General features: G+C 46.8%; 1 protein-coding gene across 2 annotated transcripts in view; it reads left to right on the forward strand.

Moving 5' to 3' along the window:
- luzp1 (leucine zipper protein 1) overlaps nucleotides 1-18,046 on the forward strand; it is a 106,731-nt gene extending 88,685 nt beyond the window's left edge. For both annotated transcript variants that reach the window (XM_063183632.1, XM_063183631.1), the window contains exons 6-7: nucleotides 14,873-15,139; nucleotides 16,818-18,046. In XM_063183632.1, coding sequence (XP_063039702.1) covers nucleotides 14,873-15,106 — 234 coding nt within the window. In that variant the 3' untranslated portion in view covers nucleotides 15,107-15,139; nucleotides 16,818-18,046. The remainder of the gene's footprint in view (nucleotides 1-14,872; nucleotides 15,140-16,817) is intronic.
- Nucleotides 18,047-20,046: the final 2,000 nt, after the last annotated feature.

The following is a 20,046-nucleotide window of genomic DNA, read 5'->3' on the forward strand; positions in this document are numbered from 1 at the left end:
TTGACTTGGAAGGGTGTGTGTGTGTGCGTGTGTGCGCACGCGTGTGTTTACTGTTTAGGGGGGCAGGGGCGGGGGGTTAAGGTGCCTAAACCTTAGGGGGGGAGTTTTGGAGATTTCTTTTTTTAGGTTTCTTTTTTTTGTTTTTGTTCTTCCTTTCCTCATCTTTTTTCCCTTCCCTCCACGCTGAGGGGAATCTAAATGTGGAGCTGCCAGGGCTGAAGCCCTTTTCCATGCAGAGCCAAGATCGCTATTGTGTGTCTGTGTGTGTCTCTGTGTGTGTGTGTGTGTGTCTCTGTGTGTGTGTGTGTGTGTGTGTGTGTGTGTGTGTGTGTGTGTGTGTGTGTGTGTGTGTGTGTGTGTGTGTGTGTGTGTGTGTGTGTGTGTGTGTGTGTGTGTGTGTGTGTGTGTGTGTGTGTGTTCGTGCGCGCATTCCCAAAGCACTAAGCCTCTTCCACTCTTTCACAGCCGGTACACGTAACTGCTCTGGCTATAGTCTTGCGCGCATGCACACGCACGCGCACACAAACCTACAACAATTAAGGGACTGCTTTTCAAATAGCTGTCTTGTTAGTTTACCATTACTCAAGATAATAGAAAAAAGGAGACGTTTCGGAGCTAGTCCATTCTCAATGTCTCCAATGTCCTGATAATGGACTAGCTCCGAAACGTCTGTTTCTCCAGTTAAACCTCAGACTTCTTTTGTTAAATTTCGGGTTTAATACACTTTGTCACACAAGCCTTGTGTGCGCCTCCTTTTTTCCTATTATCTTGAGTGATTACTACTTTTTGGGAGTGCACGCACCAAGCAATACACGGGTGTTAAGTGCAGGCTCAGACGCCGACCTTTGTTGGTCTTTTGTCATTCACATAGTTTACCATTACAAAATGTATTTGCAATCATGCACAACAATTTTTACTGTTCAAAAACATTTGACCAGAAATGGGGGCTGTTTGGGTGTTAGCAGCATGCAATGTCTATCCATTGCACTTGTATTTGTTCAGCAGTTAACTAAGTTGCTTTGTAGGTTTGTTTAGCTCTTTGAATGACAGTTAGGCTATGCAAGTTAGGCTATGCAAGCAGATAGGTAGGCAAGCGTGCGCGTGTACACACACACACACACACACACACACACACACACACACACACACACACACACACACACACACACACACACACACACACACACACACACACACACACAGGTCAAAGAAGAACGGAAGGGGAAATAAAGAAGTGAGCAGCCACACCTCCTTGTCACATTTAGTTTGAGGGAGGCTTTATCTCACCCATCGGCCCCAGATTAATCCACATCATATGATGAGAGCCAGCAGATGTTTAATACGGGACAGGGTGCGTGTGTGTGCGTGCGTGTGTGTGCGTATGTGTACGTGTGTGTGTGTGTGTGTGTGCGTACGTGTGTGCGTACGTGTGTGCGTACGTGTGTGCGTACGTGTGTGCGTACGTGTGTGCGTACGTGTGTGAGCGTACGTGTGTGAGCGTACGTGTGTGCGTACGTGTGTGAGCGTACGTGTGTGTGCGTACGTGTGTGTGCATACGTGTGCATACGTGTGCGTACGTTTGTGTGTCTACGTGTGTGTGTCTACGTACGTGTGTGTGTCTACGTACGTGTGTGTGTCTACGTGTGTGTGTCTATGTGTGTGTCTACGTGTGTGTATCAACGTGTGTGTGTCAACGTGTGTGTGTGTGTGTGTGTGCGTGTGCGTGTGCGTGTGTGTGTGTGTGTGTGTGTGTGTGTGTGTGTGTGTGTGTGTATGTGTGTGTATGTGTGTGTATGTGTGTGTAAGTGTGTGTAAGTGTGTGTGGGTAGTGGTACGTGTGTGTGTGTGTGTGTGTGTGTGTGTGCATGCGTACTGTACGTGTGTGTGTGTGTGTGTTTTCAGATAGGTCCTCCCTGACAAAGTAAAATAAAAAAGGCTTCTGTGTCTTCCTGTTTGGTAGTGTCTTTGAAACAGTGCAGTAGGGCAGCTTTAATATGCTATGACAGCCTAATACCTGGCTCTTCTTGACTCTTCTGCTGCGGTTTTGCTTTGAAGTCCGCCCAGATAATTAATGGCGTGGGTCCTTCCCCCGTGAGAGAGTGTTTATGTCCGCGTACTTAACGCGATACTTGGAGGAATTTGGCTGCTCTTTGATCAGGGGAGACTCTTCGGCATTGCCTCTCCTTCATAACTGGGGCTAATGCCACGCTTCAGACTTCCATCAAATGAAGTGGGATGTGGGATGTATGCCACTTGAATTGTCCCACCTCCCCCCAAGTTTGCTACCAAAAGGTCCTGCCAAAAAATTGTCTAGTAGAGAAGGATACAGTACACCAACCTCCGCCCACCCAATGCAAAGGAGTGTAGGGGTAATCCCACATGTATTGGACGTGAGGAATATTCTTCCTCACGCAAGGGCACCAAAATATGTAGGTAAAACTACATTTATTGGATACGGGGACTATTCTTCCTCACACACGGGCACCAAAATATGTAGGGTCAACCACAATTAATGGGTACGACGTTAAATGTAAGGGAAGTACAGTAATGTAATTATAATTACATTAATAAGTATACAATTCTTATACAGTTCCAAATATGTAATGTGTTATTACTATATGTGAGGAAAAAGAGTATAAGAACGGATGCATGAAGAGTGTGTTAAACTCTTCACGTTGGGTATCAATAATGTGTAGGTGTGTACTTATGGAATCGTCAATTGTCTAATTAATGATTGCATAAAACACGGTTCATGACCGTCTCATAAAATCATGACCATTATTGACTAATAATCTGAAGGTTTTGTGTGAATTCTTTTCTGGTTGACTTCGTAGAAATTGTTCAAATAAGACAAACACGGTTCACCACAATGTACATTTATTGTAAAAGCATCATCCGGTCATAACACTGATACAGCCAATGTGACTTGCAGGGCATAAGAACTTAGGTAAAATATACAATATATACACGGGGTATGAGGGGATGCGCTATGCATGTGTGTGTGTGTGTGTGTGTGTGTGTACGCTATGCGAGAGAGAGAGAAAAGGGGGAGGCGCGCGCTCGATGGGCGCCGCGCACTTCTGTTACCGCGTGTGCCGAGCGGTGGGAAGAGAGAGAGAGTGAGAGATGTATGTTCTAAGAACTATGGCTCAAATGATCCTGCGCAGCGCTGCGCGCAGGACCGAAATATGAGATACGAGGAGGGGCGTTAAGCTTTCGGCTGATGAAGCGGGAACTTATCTTCAAGATAGAATTCAAGCTAATCAGAGAATACTGTCCTTTGTCTAAAGGCTTTACAGTATGTGTGGGGGGAGGGAAAAGGGAGCGCTTGGCGCGCTTTTCCGACAATAGCTTACGTCCTCGATTCGATAACTCTATGGGTTAAAACACGGGTACGTGTATCTCTGTGAGTGGATAATTTACATGTGGGTGCAAGTATGGCCTATGGCAATATTGCAACTAATGTAAACTAAGAATAGCGTGTGGCTATCTGTGGTGATGAGAGGGGAGAAAGAGAGAAAGGAAAGAAAGAACAGATAGAACAAAATAACCCAAAATAAAATATATCACACTCTACAAGTGTGGATATTTAAACACAACTCTTCAAAGCTATGTAACAGCTCTAACTGTGTATCTTTGCCCATGGTGCTTACTGCGTTATCCTTGGTAGGAAGAGAAAGAAATCCTTTGATCTCTCGGGCGAAGTGGGTGTGCGCGTCGCTGTGCGCGCGAGTTTCCTTTGTTCTCCAAGCTGCTCGGGTAGGCTACTGTCTGGGGTCCGAGCGATACCACGCGGTTCCGGCGCGAGGCTGTGATATGTCCAAAAAGTCTTGCTTCGTTGAACGGGGAAAAGGAAAGTGGTATTTCGTTGTGTAGTCCGATTGTCTTTGCGGTGCCGTCCTGCGAAGGTCCAGTGAGAAGGGCGGGTGCACGTAGGTCCGTTCCACGCGTAATAACTATACCGGCTGTCCACTCTCTTGGGGAACAGACAATCAAGCCTCAACCGAATCTTTTTCGACTCCAGGGAGGTTCCTTTGATTTCAGTACTAGTAAAAGATTAACAATTGTCCGTACAAAAGTTATCCTATAGCGCGTGAGTTCCTCGTGTGTCCTGACTCACTGCTCTCCTAGCAGTGTCCGCAAAAGTCAAATGCAATACAAACGAAAACCGGTTGAAGGAAGAAAATATATCGACTGTAGTGTTAACCTGGCCAAGATAACTTACAGTTTCAATAATTTCTAAAATAGACGTCTCTCCAAGGAGACGTGTCCCGGCACTTCTCACATCTCGATGGGGAAGTCTGGCGGTCTCTCCTAGGGCGTCGGGCCTAGGGGAAGAGGCGAAAAGCTGGCTATGCATACCTTGACCAGGGGTTTTATACATACGGGGCGGGGCTGAGCCACGTATGCAATCTGATCAGGTACAGTAGGAAACAAAATGGTGTCTGTATTTTACAAAATGGTGGACATTCGTAAAAGAAGGGGAAATGAATTAAGCTTTGGTGTAATAGTCCCTACAGGAGTGTGCTCAAGTTCGGTCTCCTGAGGGGCCGTTGTCCCTCCCTCCTTCTCTTTCTGTGGTGTTTGGTGGCGGCTAAGTACAAGATGTACGCTACCGCCATCTACAGCACTAAAAGAACTCAATTTATTCTCAAGCATAAGACTCCAAAGGTCTCCTCACCGAAGGTCTTCTTAAGGGGCGTTCACCTGACGATGTCGGCAGAGAGAGTAGAGAGAGAGAGAGGTTCCATTGGCCCATTGTTTCCGGGTTCTATTATTGGGGGGGAAATCCCCCTTTAGGCAGACCTAGGCAGACCTGAGGACTGTTCTATTCAATGCTAGGAGCATTATGACACGCCCCTTTAGGCAGACTGGAACCTGGTCATGTTAGGTGCCCATAGAAACCTATTATGTTGGCATATCTCTATATACTTAAAGAATCTCTGATGTCAGCGTTCACATGGATCCAGGAAAAATAGAAGCCTGGATTATCTTACTCTTCTAGACGATCCTTTGGTTCCACTCACAGTTCACTTTCTTCTGTTTTTTTACATATTTTTTTGGTCTTTTAGACTTTATTAGGACGGGACATTTTGAGAGACCGACAGGAAACGTTTGGGAGAGAGATAGTGGGACGGGTTGGCCCGGGTCGGCCACGTAGTAGACGGGTGCCCTACTGTTAGGCCACGACAGGGCCCAGTTCACTTTTTTCAGTGCTCTGGTGTTTGCTCGTGAATGTTCGATGTGGGAGTTTTTTCGAGCTCCCGTGAGTTTGAGACTAGAAGGTCCCATTTGGACAGGCATTCCAGTGCACTTTTTGTTACTTGGAAATAGGATAAGTCCCACATCTCATGGGGGCCACTAGGGGGGGGGGAAAGTGGTACAGATTCTAAGGGCCCAAGCACTGATAGGAGCCCTTAAGGGGGCCCAAGCACTGAGAGGGGCCCTTAAGGGGGCCCAAAATTTGAATCTTTCATGGGGCCCAACATTTCTGCCAGCGCCCCTGCCACATAAGATTCAACGTACAGATTCAAAGTAAGATTCAAAGTAAGATTCAAAGTACAGTTTACTAGGGCTGGGCGATATGGAAAAACACCTATATCACGATATGGATTACTTTATATCACGATAACGATATATATCACGATATACTAGAATTACGTATGCTTTCAGTTACTCTGAAAGAAAGTGAAAGTGAAAGCCCATTGGGAAACTCCAACTCCCATTGTCATTGTGACACAGCATTCCACAGCACACAAGTGAACACTGCACATTCCATTTATGCCTCACCCGTGCAAGGGGGCAGCCCTCAGTGGCGCCCCATGGGGAGCAGTGCGGTGGGACGGTACCATGCTCAGGGTACCTCAGTCATGGAGGAGGATGGGGGAGAGCACTGGTTGATTCTCTTTATTTTCTCTATTTTGTCCCGTCGCTAAACCACATTTCTTTAAAATGAATCTTTTTTATTGTAATTTTTACTGTTACATGAACTTAGAGCATGTATAGTGGCAACATTAAATGTAATTAAATAGTATCATATTGTATAAAAATGATAAAATTAGTTTATCATGATATAAACGATAGAGGAGAAAGGGCACGATATACATTTTTCTATCACGATAACGATATATATCGTCATATTGCCCAGCTCTACAGTTTACTGTAAGGAGAGGATCAATTATGATCGACAAAGGACCTTTGACTTGTGTTTTACCTTGGGGGGGGGGGTCTGCAGTAGATTGGATCCTATAGATCATTGTGCTAGAATAATACTGTAATCATAGGTGATTGAATAGAGATAAATAGGAACTGATTTGACCTTTGTCAGCGTCATGCTAAGCTCTGCCCTAAACACATCGTCTCCTGTCTTCTCTCCAAAAGCATGGTCTCATCAGAATCAGAATGACTTCCTTGTCTTGGCCCTGCCGTGGCCTAACGATAGGGCGCTACGCCGGCGACCCGGGTTCGATTCCAGCACGGGTCATTTGCCGAGCCTTCCCCTTCTCTCTCTCCCCACTCATTTCCTGTCTCTACTCCTCTGTCCGGACAAGAATAAAAGCAAAACAGGCAAAAATTATCAGAATGAGGTTGATTGGCCAATTATAAATGACATGCAGTAGGGATGTAACTCATAACATGCAGTCACAAGCATAATACAATATTCCACATTAATCACCCCCCCCCCACACACACACACACACACGCTCAGTAACTATGTAGGACTGCCCCCCCCACACACATTCCTTTGCAACTATTATGAACCCCTTGTACTGTAAACCCTTCCTTCTTCTCAGCAACTGTGAAGCCCCCTCCTCATCCTGTTCAGTAACTACATGACCCTCTCCTGGCTCCCCCCCGCTTACAGTATGACTTGTCTCTGGCCTGACACTAAGCGGAATCCCCTCTTATTTATGTTAGGAGGAGTGTTCAGGAGTGCTGCTTCAGTAAATTCTAGTGTACCTTCTCCCAAAAGGTTAGCTCCATCTATCTCCTGCCTGACTCCCATCACACACACGCGTGCGCACACATACACACACACATACTCTCACACACACTGACTCACACACTGACAGGTACAGTAGAAGAAGTATTAAGATCACCATAGCAGCTGTGGGTTGATAAAGTGCGCTGTGTTGTTGGGGGTTCAATCATTCATTGTTCACTTGGTATCCATGCACACACACACATGAATGCACACTGGCGCGTACGCACACATGCACAGACACACACACACATATGTACGTGCACATGCGCATGTACGCACACACGCGCATGTACGCACACACACGCGCGTACGTGCACATGCGGATGTACGCACACGCGCGGGTGCGCATGTACGCGCACACGCACACACACACACACACGCATGCACACTGGCACGCACGTGCATGCACGCACGCATACACAGACACACACACACACATGTACAGTATGTGCGCACACGCGCGCGGGCGCGAAGAGCATGTACACACACACACACACACGCACGCACGCAAGCGTACGTGCACATGCGCATTAACGCACGCGCGGACGCACGCACACGCGCACACACACACACACAAGCAGCAGAAGGGGTTTGATCATAAACACTGTGGTGGTGTTTATTTCCTGGCTGCTCGGCGTGTATCGCTGAGCTTGTGCTGAAGAGGCACTAAGACGAGAGCAGGGATAGAAAGTGTGAAGGCAGCAGAAAGAAGAGAGGGCAGAACAAGGAAAAGAAAAGAAGAGGAGGAGGAGAAGGAGGAAGAGAGAGAAGAAGAAAGAAAAAAAGAGGAGGAGATGGAGGGGAAGGAGGAGGAGGAAGAAGAAAGAGAGAAGAATATGAGAAGCAGGAGAGGAGGGGGGGGAGGAAGAGGGAAAAGAACAAAGAAAAGAAAGGACAGAAAGGAGGAGAAGGAGAAGGAGGAATGGAAAGGAAGAGTAGGAGGAGGGAGAAGGAGGAGAGGAAGAGGAGGAAGAAGAAGAAGGAAAAGAAAAGAGGAGGAGGAGGAAGGGAAAGAAGCAGAGGAGGAGAAGAGGTGGAGGAGGAGGAGGAGGAGGAGCTGTTCTGCTATACACAATCGTTCACACTCTCTTTCACACTCTCATATACGAATATACAGAATGCCAATGCACGGATACAAGGTGCTGAAGCACAGACACACTCAAGACATGCACACAGACACACATGCACACACACGCACACACATACCTACACATAGTTAGTTAGTTAGTGCCTTCCCACTGACTTCCATTCATAATAATCCTAACAATACCTAAAGAATGCTAAACTGTGCCCACACTAAAACAATCCCTAACATTAACCTGCCAGTGCGGAAATGTTTTACACTTCTACTTAAACCATTAACAAGAACACTACCAAGAAAAACACTGCTAGATTTATGGGGCTCAAAATGTGGCCATTAAGAACCATTAAGAGGATTTTATTTTTAAGTGGGGACATCTAGCCCCCGCAATGGTTGTTGTACACACACACACACACACACACACACACACACACACACACACACACACACACACACACACACACACACACACACACACACACACACACACACACACACTGTTGACATGGTTGCTATGCAAGACAGTAGGGGTTTTTTTTTGGACCATAACAAGAACCATACATGCCCTTGTTAACAGCAGTAGTGTTTCGACGGGCTGCCTTCCTTCCTTTGGACCTGTGTTTCACCCTGCCTAGTGGGGACACAGAAAGTGGGGCCAGAAATACAGCACTACACATCACACACACACACACACACACACACACACACACACACACACACACACACACACACACACACACACACACACACACACACACACACACCCTCTTTACCCTATTTCTTTATCCTCCCCTAGCCTCGGCCGCCACAGTTCAACCCCTTTTCCCCCTTGCCTTGCTCTCCTCCGCCTTTCGTATCTCAAGGGTAGTAACATGTGCGGACCATATTGTGTAAATATATATGACCTGGTTGAGAAGTTATGACCTGTTGTGTTGTGTGTGCCGTTGCCATGCGGGTTATAGATGGCGGGCTTGCCGTGAGATGACAGTACTGGAGCGGGGAGTAGTGAGGTGTAAGCCCCTGCTTTAGTCCTTTACTGTCTGGCTGCAGAGGGTGACCTAAAATAACATGAGAGAGAGAGAGAGACAGAGAGAAAGAGAGAGACGGACGGATGAAGATTGTGAGACAGATTAACAGAAAGAGTCAGAGACAGAACGAGAGTGAGAAAAGAAAGATACAGAGACTGAAAAAGAGCCAGATCGACAGACCCAGGCTAGAGAGAGATAGAGCAAGAAGCAGAAATCTGATGGAGAGAGCGAGACAGAGCGAGAGAGCGAGACAGAGAGAGCGAGAGCAAGAGAGAGACGGGCAGAGTGGGAGAGTGAGAGATCGAGTGCAAGCTGGAGAATGTGGAGCATCTCCATGGTCCCCCACTGGACTGAAGGGGAGGATTATGTCAACATGTGCTCCAATGTCTGTGTGAAACACAGTATATTTACGTATATGAGCCCTGTCACTGGCTCTCCATTATGTGTTGTACATTATTGCCACACCAATCACCATAATGTTTTCTATCTGTTGACAATTCATTGAATATATGAATATGAAGCACATGCGGTATGAATATGGCCCTGTCGTTGACCCTGCCTGCTATTCATCAATAGTTTAGTTTACATAGTTGTACTTTTTCGTATACGTAGTACTTTCACGTAGAACATCACTCCATTGCCTGCTTGCATTTGGTTAAGATGAGCAAGACATTAAAGGCTGTTTTTTTGACACTTAAAATCCATTTTATGTTTTGATTTACTGATCACCATAAACAAGCCCTCCATTACTCTGACCTTAGTTTCAGAGGGTAGTCAAGTCTACGTGAGGTCGTCGAAGCATCTGCAAGAAATCCATAGGATGATCTTTGGAATAGATACATAAAATGTGTTCTTCTGCCATGAAAATGCAAGGGTTTCGGTCTACGGGCCAAAACATATAAAACCGTAGTGTAGACAGGAGTGGAGACACGTACTGTGTGTTTTGGTGTACATCCGCATGTACTCGGTCAGCAGAGTCACAACAACAAGTGGTATTAAATGCCAATCAAAACCACCTGCCGCAAATTTCATCCTTTTACTGTAAGATACTGAATAGACGTGACATGGTTGGACTTCTCGTTGCTATTCAGAGCTAGCATGTTTTTGGTTGCTCTGTTTTTTACTGTGCGATATAAAAGATAATTGAACTCCCACCGGACCACAGGCGCAGACGTCAGCACTGATTTGTACTTAAGCTGTCATCTCTCTGTCTCCGGTAATCAGTTGTGAGCATACGTTATCCTCTGTAAGGCACGAGTCAAGCAAGCCAAAGACAAGCGCCTGGCTTCTACCACCAGAGAGAGAGAGAGAGAGAGAGAGAGATTCTCTGTTTTCCCATCACACATGAGGAGAGAAGATGAGCTTCAACTTACGAAATGTGTGCATGTGTGCACACGTGTGTAAGTATGGAAGTATCTATTTCTCCTTTGAGTTGTGTGTGTGTGTGTGTGTGCATGCGTGCGTGCGTCTGTGTGTGTGTGTGTGTGTGCGTGTGCGTGTGCGTGTCTGTGTGTATGAATCTGTGCGTGGGTGTCTGTTTGTGTGTGTCTGTGTCTGTGTGTGTGCTCTTCAGTTGTGGGGTCAGAGTGATACGGTTTGAGTTGAGAGCAGGTCAGGCTGGAAGAGACGATACACAGCAAGGCCAAACGGGAGTTTTCTTTGGAACTCACCGTCGGCGTGTGTGTGCAGCTCGGTGGCTGCTAAGGGAAGCAAAGTTTTTGAAGAAAAAAGAGAAAAGAATAGAGGGAGAGGAAGGAAGGGAGGAGAGAGAAGTGAAGTGAAGGGAGGGAAGGGAAGGGAAGGAGAAGGGAGGAAAGCAAACTTTAGGTATGGTGGCTGGCAGGGGTAATTACCCTAATGCGTTCCGTAAACGTGTGCTGAATCTATTAAAGTCTTGCCTTTTTTTCCCCTTGGATAAAAGTTTTCAGGGGGAAAAAAGCGTACTGTATATTGGACGCAACAAAAGGTGAATTAGTTTCCCCTTGAAGTGTATTGCCTTGGGTGTAATAGGGGTGGGGGGGGAGAGCGGGTATAGGGGGTTGGGGACTGTATTGTTGGAATGGACTCCTGGCACAGTGCAGTGTGAAGCCTGTAGTCTGTAATGGGGAATTGTATTTATAGCCCACCTGAAATGTACAAGCGTGGCGAAAAAGAACAGATGCATGCAGCAGCGTCCCAGAACTGGGGAAATGAAAACGTGGTTAGCATGGGCACTGGCTGTCGCATTAAAAATACTGTGGGGGTAGACAGACAGACAGACAGACAGACAGACAGACAGACAGACAGACAGACAGACAGACAGACAGACAGACAGACAGACAGACAGACAGACAGACAGACAGACAGACAGACAGACAGACAAAGAGGGGTGGGGGTCATTTTGATACTGTGGGACAGTAGGTGAGGGCAAAGGTGTAGGTTTGACTTGGAAAGTGGTGGGGACAATAATATGGCAAATTGGCGTGATAAGTATTTTTGCATTATATTTGTGTTAAAGTGGTGGGGACAAGCTAGGTTCATCTCAAAAGTGGTATGGACATGTCCCCACCGTCCACACCTCAAATTATGCCCATGGGTGAGGGAGAAGTGAGAGAGGGCGAGAAAAAGGGGATAGACGGATAGAGAGAGGAGCGGGGTATGGAAAGAGAGGGGGACAGAGAAAGGGAAGGTGGTCATTTTGATACTGTGGAGCAGGGAGACAGACGTTTTGGATGGAGGGAGGTGGGGGCGAAAAGAGAGAATAAAGAATACTGTATCAGTGTAACTGAATACTGTAGTATGCATACTTTTGTTGTGTCTTGTTATTGGCATCACTGTGTTAGCAACAGCCCTGCTAATAAAGGAATGAGAGAGAGAGACAGAGACAGAGACAGAGAGAGAGAGAGACAGAGACAGAGACAGAGAGAGAGGTTATTTTGATGTTATCGGGCTGGAGGATGGTGGAGAGGGATAAAGAGGGAGGACAGAGAGGATGGCCATTTTGAAAGCTGTTGTTTGACACCATGCGGTAGGAGGATGAAGGGGTGGATGGAGGAGGAGAGGAAGAAAAGAGGGGAGGGGAGGGGAGGGGGTGTTAATTTTGATAGCTGTTGCTGGGGGCCGACGTTGCAGATGAAGCCTGGAAAACACGAGCGTTGGGTGCAGCTCAGGTGAAGGAGTTGAGTGTTGGGTGCTGCGTGGGGGTGGGGGGGTGCTCTTGGACAGATGGCTGTGTGTTTAGACGTTTTACCCGATGGAAAGTGAAGCACGTAGCATAATGGGCATAATAACAGGTTACACTGAAAGTGCTTTGAAAAGAAAGCACTTCTTTTCTCGCTTTTTCACAGTGTGCTGTTTTTTTCCCTTTCTTCCTTTCCTCCTCACAGCTGAAGAAAGCTGCTAAAAATGAACACACTTGTCGGTCTGTAGCTGTATGCCCTCTGAGAAAAAAATATATCATTAAGCTCTACTCTTTTTCACTGACACAAAGAATAGAAATGAGCAATTCAGAAGTTGCCTAACAATAGAGCGGGACATTTTTCTGTAAATACTACCAGCTATGCTGATGAACAAACAGACAGGCAGGACTGGCATTGGTGGAGAGAAGAACATTCTAGAATAGGCAACACAGGCAGGACTGCCATTGGTAGAGAGAAGAACATTCTAGAATAGGCAACACAGGCAGGACTGTCATTGGTGGAGAGAAGAACATTCTAGAATAGGCAACACAGGCAGGACTGCCATTGGTGGAGAGAAGAACATTCTAGAATAGGCAACACAGGCAGGACTGTCATTGGTGGAGACTGGAGAGAAGAACATTCTAGAAGAGGCAACACAAGCACAACTGCCATTGTGGGAGAGGACATTTGAGAATGAGCCACTGTAGAGATGGCAATACATATTCAAACACAGACATCTTGCAAAAAGACTTGAATGCCTGCCTGCCTGTCTCTCTGTGGACTTTCATAGCTTGACTTAGTGTCAGTCAAAAAAAGCTAAACAGCAAGTTAGTTAACGCTGAACAAATAATTGATGCACATCACATGCTGGTAACATCAAAAAAAAACCCATCTCTGGTAAAATGTTTTTTGACTTTCATGCAAGCATGCAAAGTACATTTGTAATTCACAATCACGGGACTTTACTGTAGTCAGTTCAATAGGCAACATGTGACAATGTTTCACAAGGGTCATCGTAAAGTTAATCATAATCTACTGTATTACCTGTACAATATAGCCTGGGAACTCCCATACTGCCTTCAGTTCTACACAATCGTTCAGATCTGAAAGACACTTGTGATTGGGTATTATACAATAGGCACAGTCCATAAAAGGTAGTGGTGTATGTGAAAGATGTTTGTTCAAAATGTGATGTTAGCAGGAACATGAAATGGTGGTGTGTGTGTGTGTGTGTGTGTGGTGTGTGGTGTGTGTGTGTGTGTGTGTGTGTGTGTGTGTGTGTGTGTGTGTGTGTGTGTGTGTGTGTTGCTTGTTTTCTGCCCGCCTACCCAGCATGACCTGCATGCCCCCTCATCTCCATTAAGGGCTATTAACGTTGGTGCGCCAGGGAACCAAACCCATCACCTCCTACACATCACATACACACAAATCAGCCTTACACACTCACACATGCATGCACGCACGCATGCGCGCACGCACACACACACTCATGTACACAGACACATACGGGTACACACACGCACAAACACACACCCACACACACACAAACACACACCCATACACACAGACACATACGGGTACACATACACACTCACACACACGCACGCACAAAATCACGCACACAGACACACATGCGTATGCGCGCACACACACACACACACACACACACACACACACACACACACACACGCTCACACACATGCTCACAGACATATACGGGTACACACACACACACACACTCATGCACACAGACACATACAGGTACACACACACACACACACACACACACACACACACACACACACACACACACACACACACACACACACACACACACTCATGCTCTCAGACGCATACGTGTACACACACACCACACACACACCCATACACATACACACACACACCACACACACACACACACACACACACACACACACTCATGCACAGACACATACAGGTACACACACACCACACACACATATACACACACACACGCGCACACACACACACACACACACACACACACACACACACACACACACACACACACACACACACACACACACACACACCTCGATCCAGTCAGTGCCGCCTCTGCCTCTCTCCAATCACTCATAGCTCTTTTCACAGTGCCATCCCGCTGGCACTCAGAGCCCAGTGTCTGGCACCTGTGTGTGTGTGATGCATCCATCGCCTCGCCAAGGGTTGTTCACTTTCCTCCCACGCATACAGTCCGCTCATCCTGGATGGCAGTGGCTTTTCATCAGCCCCCTTAGTGAGACTGCTGTGGTCGTTACACTCATGTAGATTTTTTTTTAATTATTATTATTATTATTATTTTTATTTTCGTTTTTTATGACTGTCTTTATATGAGGGGTGTCTGCATGCACTGAACTGTGAGTGAACCCAAGGATCCTGTCATCTCACTTTTTTTGTTTTTTTCTCTTTTCTCTTTCATTTACTTTTATATCCTTCTCTCCTCTCCTCTCCTCTCCTCTCCTCTCCTCTCCTTTCTTCTCTCCTCTCCTCTCCTCTCCTCTCCTCTCCTCTCCTTTCTTCTCTCCTCTCCTCTCCTTTCTTCTCTCCTCTCCTCTCCTCTCCTCTCCCTCCATCTCTCCAGGCATCAGCAGACGAGAGCGAGCCGCAGCCTGCCAGTTCATGGCGAAGACAGACGCCCACGGTGACGACCCTGGACTCCTATGACCGGCCGTCCAGGACCGCAGACCCCAGCAGCAGCAGCAGCTCCAGCACCACCCCCAGTGGCAGGTCAGCGGGGCTGGGCAGCGGCAGGACCGTAGTGGGCCGGACCCCGGAGCGCAGTCGGCCCTGGAGCACCAGGCAGCATGACAACTGACCCCACCATCACCAGTGCTTAGGACCTCAGCTGGTAAGATGTCTTTTTGTTCAACAAAGACGCTTTTGCACACCTCTGTAGTTGGGCAGGTGCGTAGGATGTTATCCCAGCAGGTTTGTCAGTCAAGTGCAAAGAAATCCTGCACACTGTCCATTCCACCAACAAACTTTAATACAACGTTTCGGTCTAGTTTCGTACTAACAGTAACTTTACCTGAAGAAGGTTGGATGACCGAAACGTTGTATTAAAGTTTGTTGGTGGAATGGACAGTGTGCGGGATTTCTTTGCACAAGATGTCTTTTTGGCCAGGAGTCTCTGGAAAATGAGATATTGCGCCCATCTCAATGGCCAGTGTTCCAGCCTTGCTAGGACGTGAAACGCCCAGTGATTGGATGCCCTTTGGTGAGCTCTGCGGAGTATCCAATCAATAGGCGTTTCACGTCCTAGCAAGGATAGAACACTGGGCATTGAGAAGTAGCCACTGTACAGTATCTCAATGGGGACTCATAAAGGCATATATAATAATACAGTATATGAAGGAATTGAAGGACAACACTCTTCAGATTTTCTTCATTGTTTAGTCGCCCGCGAATGTTTCAGGCAGAGCTCCTCTTCAGCATGTAATGGCAATACACGCTGAAGAGGAGTTCTGCTTGATATGTTTGTGGGCGAATAAACAAAGAAAAAAATCTGAAAAGTGCTGTGCTTCGCTTCCTTGTTTCAGTAATGCTTTTTGTGGGATTCAGCACCTAGTTAAAATTAGCGGTAGCAAGCACGTCTCCTCCACTTTTCAAATAAAATAATGTCTAATAACCGATTGATGGTGATGGTGGTGGTGCTGCATTGTTGGGTTTTTAATCTATTTTATGAATTTAAGATAACACTTACTGACAGACGTGCTTATTTACTTACTGACATACAGTATCTACTTGCTAGCCTCACAAATATTTTAGCTGTGCCATTGTTCATATATATAAATACACCACTCTGTGTATATATATATACGGTATATACTGTATATATATACACACACCCACCTTGGCATATCTAGCATGAAGATATGAATAGAGTACCTTGGCATATCTACCGTCTTCGCCAGACGATGGCGGCACCCGAAAAAGGCGGAGTAGGCGGCGGCGGCGGCAGTGTTCTGTGTCAGCACAAAAGTCCCCGCTGTTATCCGGCCGTCTCTCGTTTTTTTATTTATTTGTGGAGGCCGTAAGTAAGTCTGGGCTGACAGAATCATGGCTCAGCTCGGCTCGCCACTCGCTCTCTCGTGCCAGAAACCATCAAACGCGATCCTTTGGTCGCTCGCTTTTCCCTCGCTCTCTCGCTCGCTCTTTTTTTAGGTCTGGAAAATAAGTGTTGTGGAGTCCCACGGCCCGCGGCCCACTATTCTGATCGTAATTAAGGAAAAGTGAGTTTAATTATCCGTACCGACATCAAACCACCACAGAGCAACTTTCTGACTATCGTTCGCTCGCTCTCCCCCTCTCTCTCTCCCTCCCTCCCTCGCTCCATCTCTCTTCCCTTTCTGGTTTTGCTCTTTCTCTCCTATTTTTCTATTTTCTTCTCTGCATTTCACTGCTCTAATCGGGTTTGGTCTTGCTCAAAATTCCTTCTCTCTCTCTCTCACTCTCTCTCTCTCTCTCTCTCTCTCCCTCCCTCCCCTTTTTCAATCTCTGACTCTCTCTCCTGTATCTCCCAACAGGACCTTCATATGCTGGGCGGGAACTTCCAAGTGCATCCTTCGTGAAACATCACTGGCTCTCCAAACAACAACAACAAGAAGAGAAAAAGAAAAGAAATACAACCAGGCGCACACAAAAACACTTCCCTCCCCCCTCCCCCACCCTCTGGCATTAAGTTATTCCTTCCAGCACTAGTACTAGCTCTTGCTTTACTTGCCTTCTCTTGTCTTGTGAGTGTTAGACCAGCTTCAGCACACCCCTCCTCCATCTCCATCATCCATATGTCTCTCCTATGAAGCAAGCCTGTATGTCTGAAATGGGCATCCAACACCTGCACAGCTTCTCTGCCTCCCCACCACACAGGATGGCTTCAAGGGACTCCTCATATGTGGATTTGTGTGTGGGAGAGAGAGAGAGAGAGAGAAAGACGGAGACAGGAGAGAGATAGACTGAAGCATTCTGGGACTCAATCTCTTACATCGTGGACTATCGCTGTCAATGGATTTCTTTGTTCTGTAAATCGGTCGGTAAATCTGACATATACACTAGACTCTGACATGGACACTAACAACTTGCAGGCCATCAGATGTAAGGGGGATATTTCAGAGACAATCATGACTATTACTTTTTTTTTACTTTTTTCTGTTCGATTCTCTTCTTGGTTTCCACGCTGTAGCTTATCATTTACCCATTAGAAGGGGTTAGTTGGGCACCTGTAGTAGTTTCTGTTTTGTTTTTTTTTACCTCCAAAGTGACACTTTCTTCTGAGTGCTACTGCAGGTCTGCAGACAGGCCTGTGTAAAGCTCAGTGATAATCCCTGCGTACCTCCCTGGCCAATGCAAGCAACCATCTGCCCTGGGTTTCCACCCTACTCCTGACTTAATTGCCATTACGGCACGTAAAACGCCGTTCTGGCAGAGGAATCGGGGAAAGCCAAACGCCAAAAAACCCCTAAGGGTTTTCCTGTAATTTCATCAGTCGTTTCCAATTGCCACCTTGCCGTGTTTGGTAAGTTACCATACCATACAAATTAAAAGCATCATATTTCCATGGCAAGGGAAAAAAAACGGCGTGGTGCATTTTTAGCCTGATCTGTAATTAGGCACCAGACTCTTGCGTTTGGTGTCAGTGACGTTGCAGAATTGATAGAAACCTCAGATTTCCTCTCTGCGCACAGATGGCGCATGATGTGGCAACTCTGGAGGAGTTCTGGATTTGGTGCCAACACATCCCCCCCACACACACACACACACAAGACACACACACACACACACGACACACACACACACGACACACACACACACACGACACACACACACACGACACACACACATACACGACACACACAATCTGATATGTAATTTTCTAGTCGCATAAGTAGAAAGGTCATTCCAGGTGCCCATAGTGTCACTCATCTTTTCTCCTACGCTTTATTGTATTTATGAGTTGCTATACATCCACTCACTTCCTGACTTCTTGATGGTTGCATATCCTGATGGCTGCAGGTCCACCGTGCTTTGCTTCAGTCTTTCTCTCGCTCCACACCTCTCTGTCCAAACAAACACGGAGATACTACACCGTACAGAGGCGATTCAAAAGAAAATGGTGGACAATAAAGACAAGGACATGATCAACCAAGTCAGACATGCGGAGCCACTGACCGGGAGTATAGCAGAGACTATTCTCCAGCTAATCTGTTAGGAGAAGAGGGATGGAGGGATGGAGGACGGGGGGGGGGGGGGATTGGAGGTCTCCCCTGCATCTCTGGCATCAACTTGGGACAGTTGCAACTCTGCTCACCACTGACTTCTCCTCACCATTGACGTATGAGGAGAAAGGGATTGGAGTGGGTTGAGAAGGGAGGTTCGTTAGAGGTGTGTCCCCTACTTCTCCGATCTCACACCTCGTCTTTTTGGGGGGGCGGAGGGGCTTCAGGGGAGACCTGATTTCTCTGCTGGATCGGCATCAGCCCGAGTGGGGACTCCATCCACTCTATTAACTGACAGAACCTCTGGTAGTTTGGTTTTGTAGGGAGTTTGTGGATGGATAACCGGATGCCAGGACTTCCAAAAAGAACAAAGGCTGGACTCTCTCGCTCTCTCTTTCTCCCTGGGGGTCAAGGCCAGCACTCAGGTGCTGAAGTTAGATCTGAACTGAACCTGTTTGTTTGTTTGTTTGTTTTTTGTTTTGTTTAATGCTGTTTTTATTCCTTGTTTGTGTTATTTTCCTCTCGCAAACTTTGCACAGGCGGCTGAGCTGGGAGCGTAACTGTCCCCCCCATCACCCTTGCAGTTCATATTCCCTCCATGGGGGGGCAGTGTGGGCCACGGGAAGGAAGTGAGTCCCAAGGTTTCAGAGAGCGAGTCATGTGCATATGTGACTGGGTTCGCAGTGCGAATCGACAAGTATCTTAACTTTTTTTTTTTTAAAGAAATTGTATTTGTTTTCTCTGTATATTTTTGTTGTTTTTTTCCAGCCTCCCATTTTAATACTGCTTTAGGCTATGATGTATGATACTTGGATGTGGGTTTAGGATCCGTAACGTAACACAAAGACCATTTGCAGCCAGCCAGCAAGATACACACACATGCTGTAGTAATAGTAACTCTCTATGGGCATCACAAGCAGATGCAGGCCTCACATCAGGGAAGAGGTGCGTGCGTGCGTGCGTGCGTGCGTGCGTGTGTGTGTGAGGGAGAGTTCTTTTCAGAAACAAGTTCTGCCAGACAGGTGTCATGTTAGGGTTGTGTGTGCGCGTGCGTGCGTGCGTGTGTGTGTGTGTGTACACGTGTGTACGTGTGTGTGTGTGTGTGTGCGTGCGTGCCTGTGTGCGTGTGTGTGTTAAGAGGAAGCATATGTGTTCTCATTTAGGCTGTCCTCTCCCTGTCAGCAACTGTCCATTTTAATCTCTGTTTTTATTGCTGATGATGCTCCGTCTGCTTTCATGGGGACATTTTAGACGTTCAAAATGGCGTTGCTCGTTTAGAGAGATTTGTGGGTGCTGGTATGTGTGTTCGTGTGTGCGTGATTGACTGATGAAGAGAGAGCGCAAATGATCAATCTGGTTTGTTGAAATGATTACGTGTGACCTGTGGAACATGTCAGGAAGCCAGGGTCCATGTGCACGCACACACACACACACACAGACACACACACACAGACACACACACACACACACACACACACACACACACACACACATACAAAAACAAAAACAGACACAGAGACATTCAGTCCCAGTGCCTCTT

The sequence above is a fragment of the Engraulis encrasicolus genome, chromosome 19 (assembly GCF_034702125.1).
Source record: "Engraulis encrasicolus isolate BLACKSEA-1 chromosome 19, IST_EnEncr_1.0, whole genome shotgun sequence".
Taxonomy (NCBI): domain Eukaryota; kingdom Metazoa; phylum Chordata; class Actinopteri; order Clupeiformes; family Engraulidae; genus Engraulis; species Engraulis encrasicolus.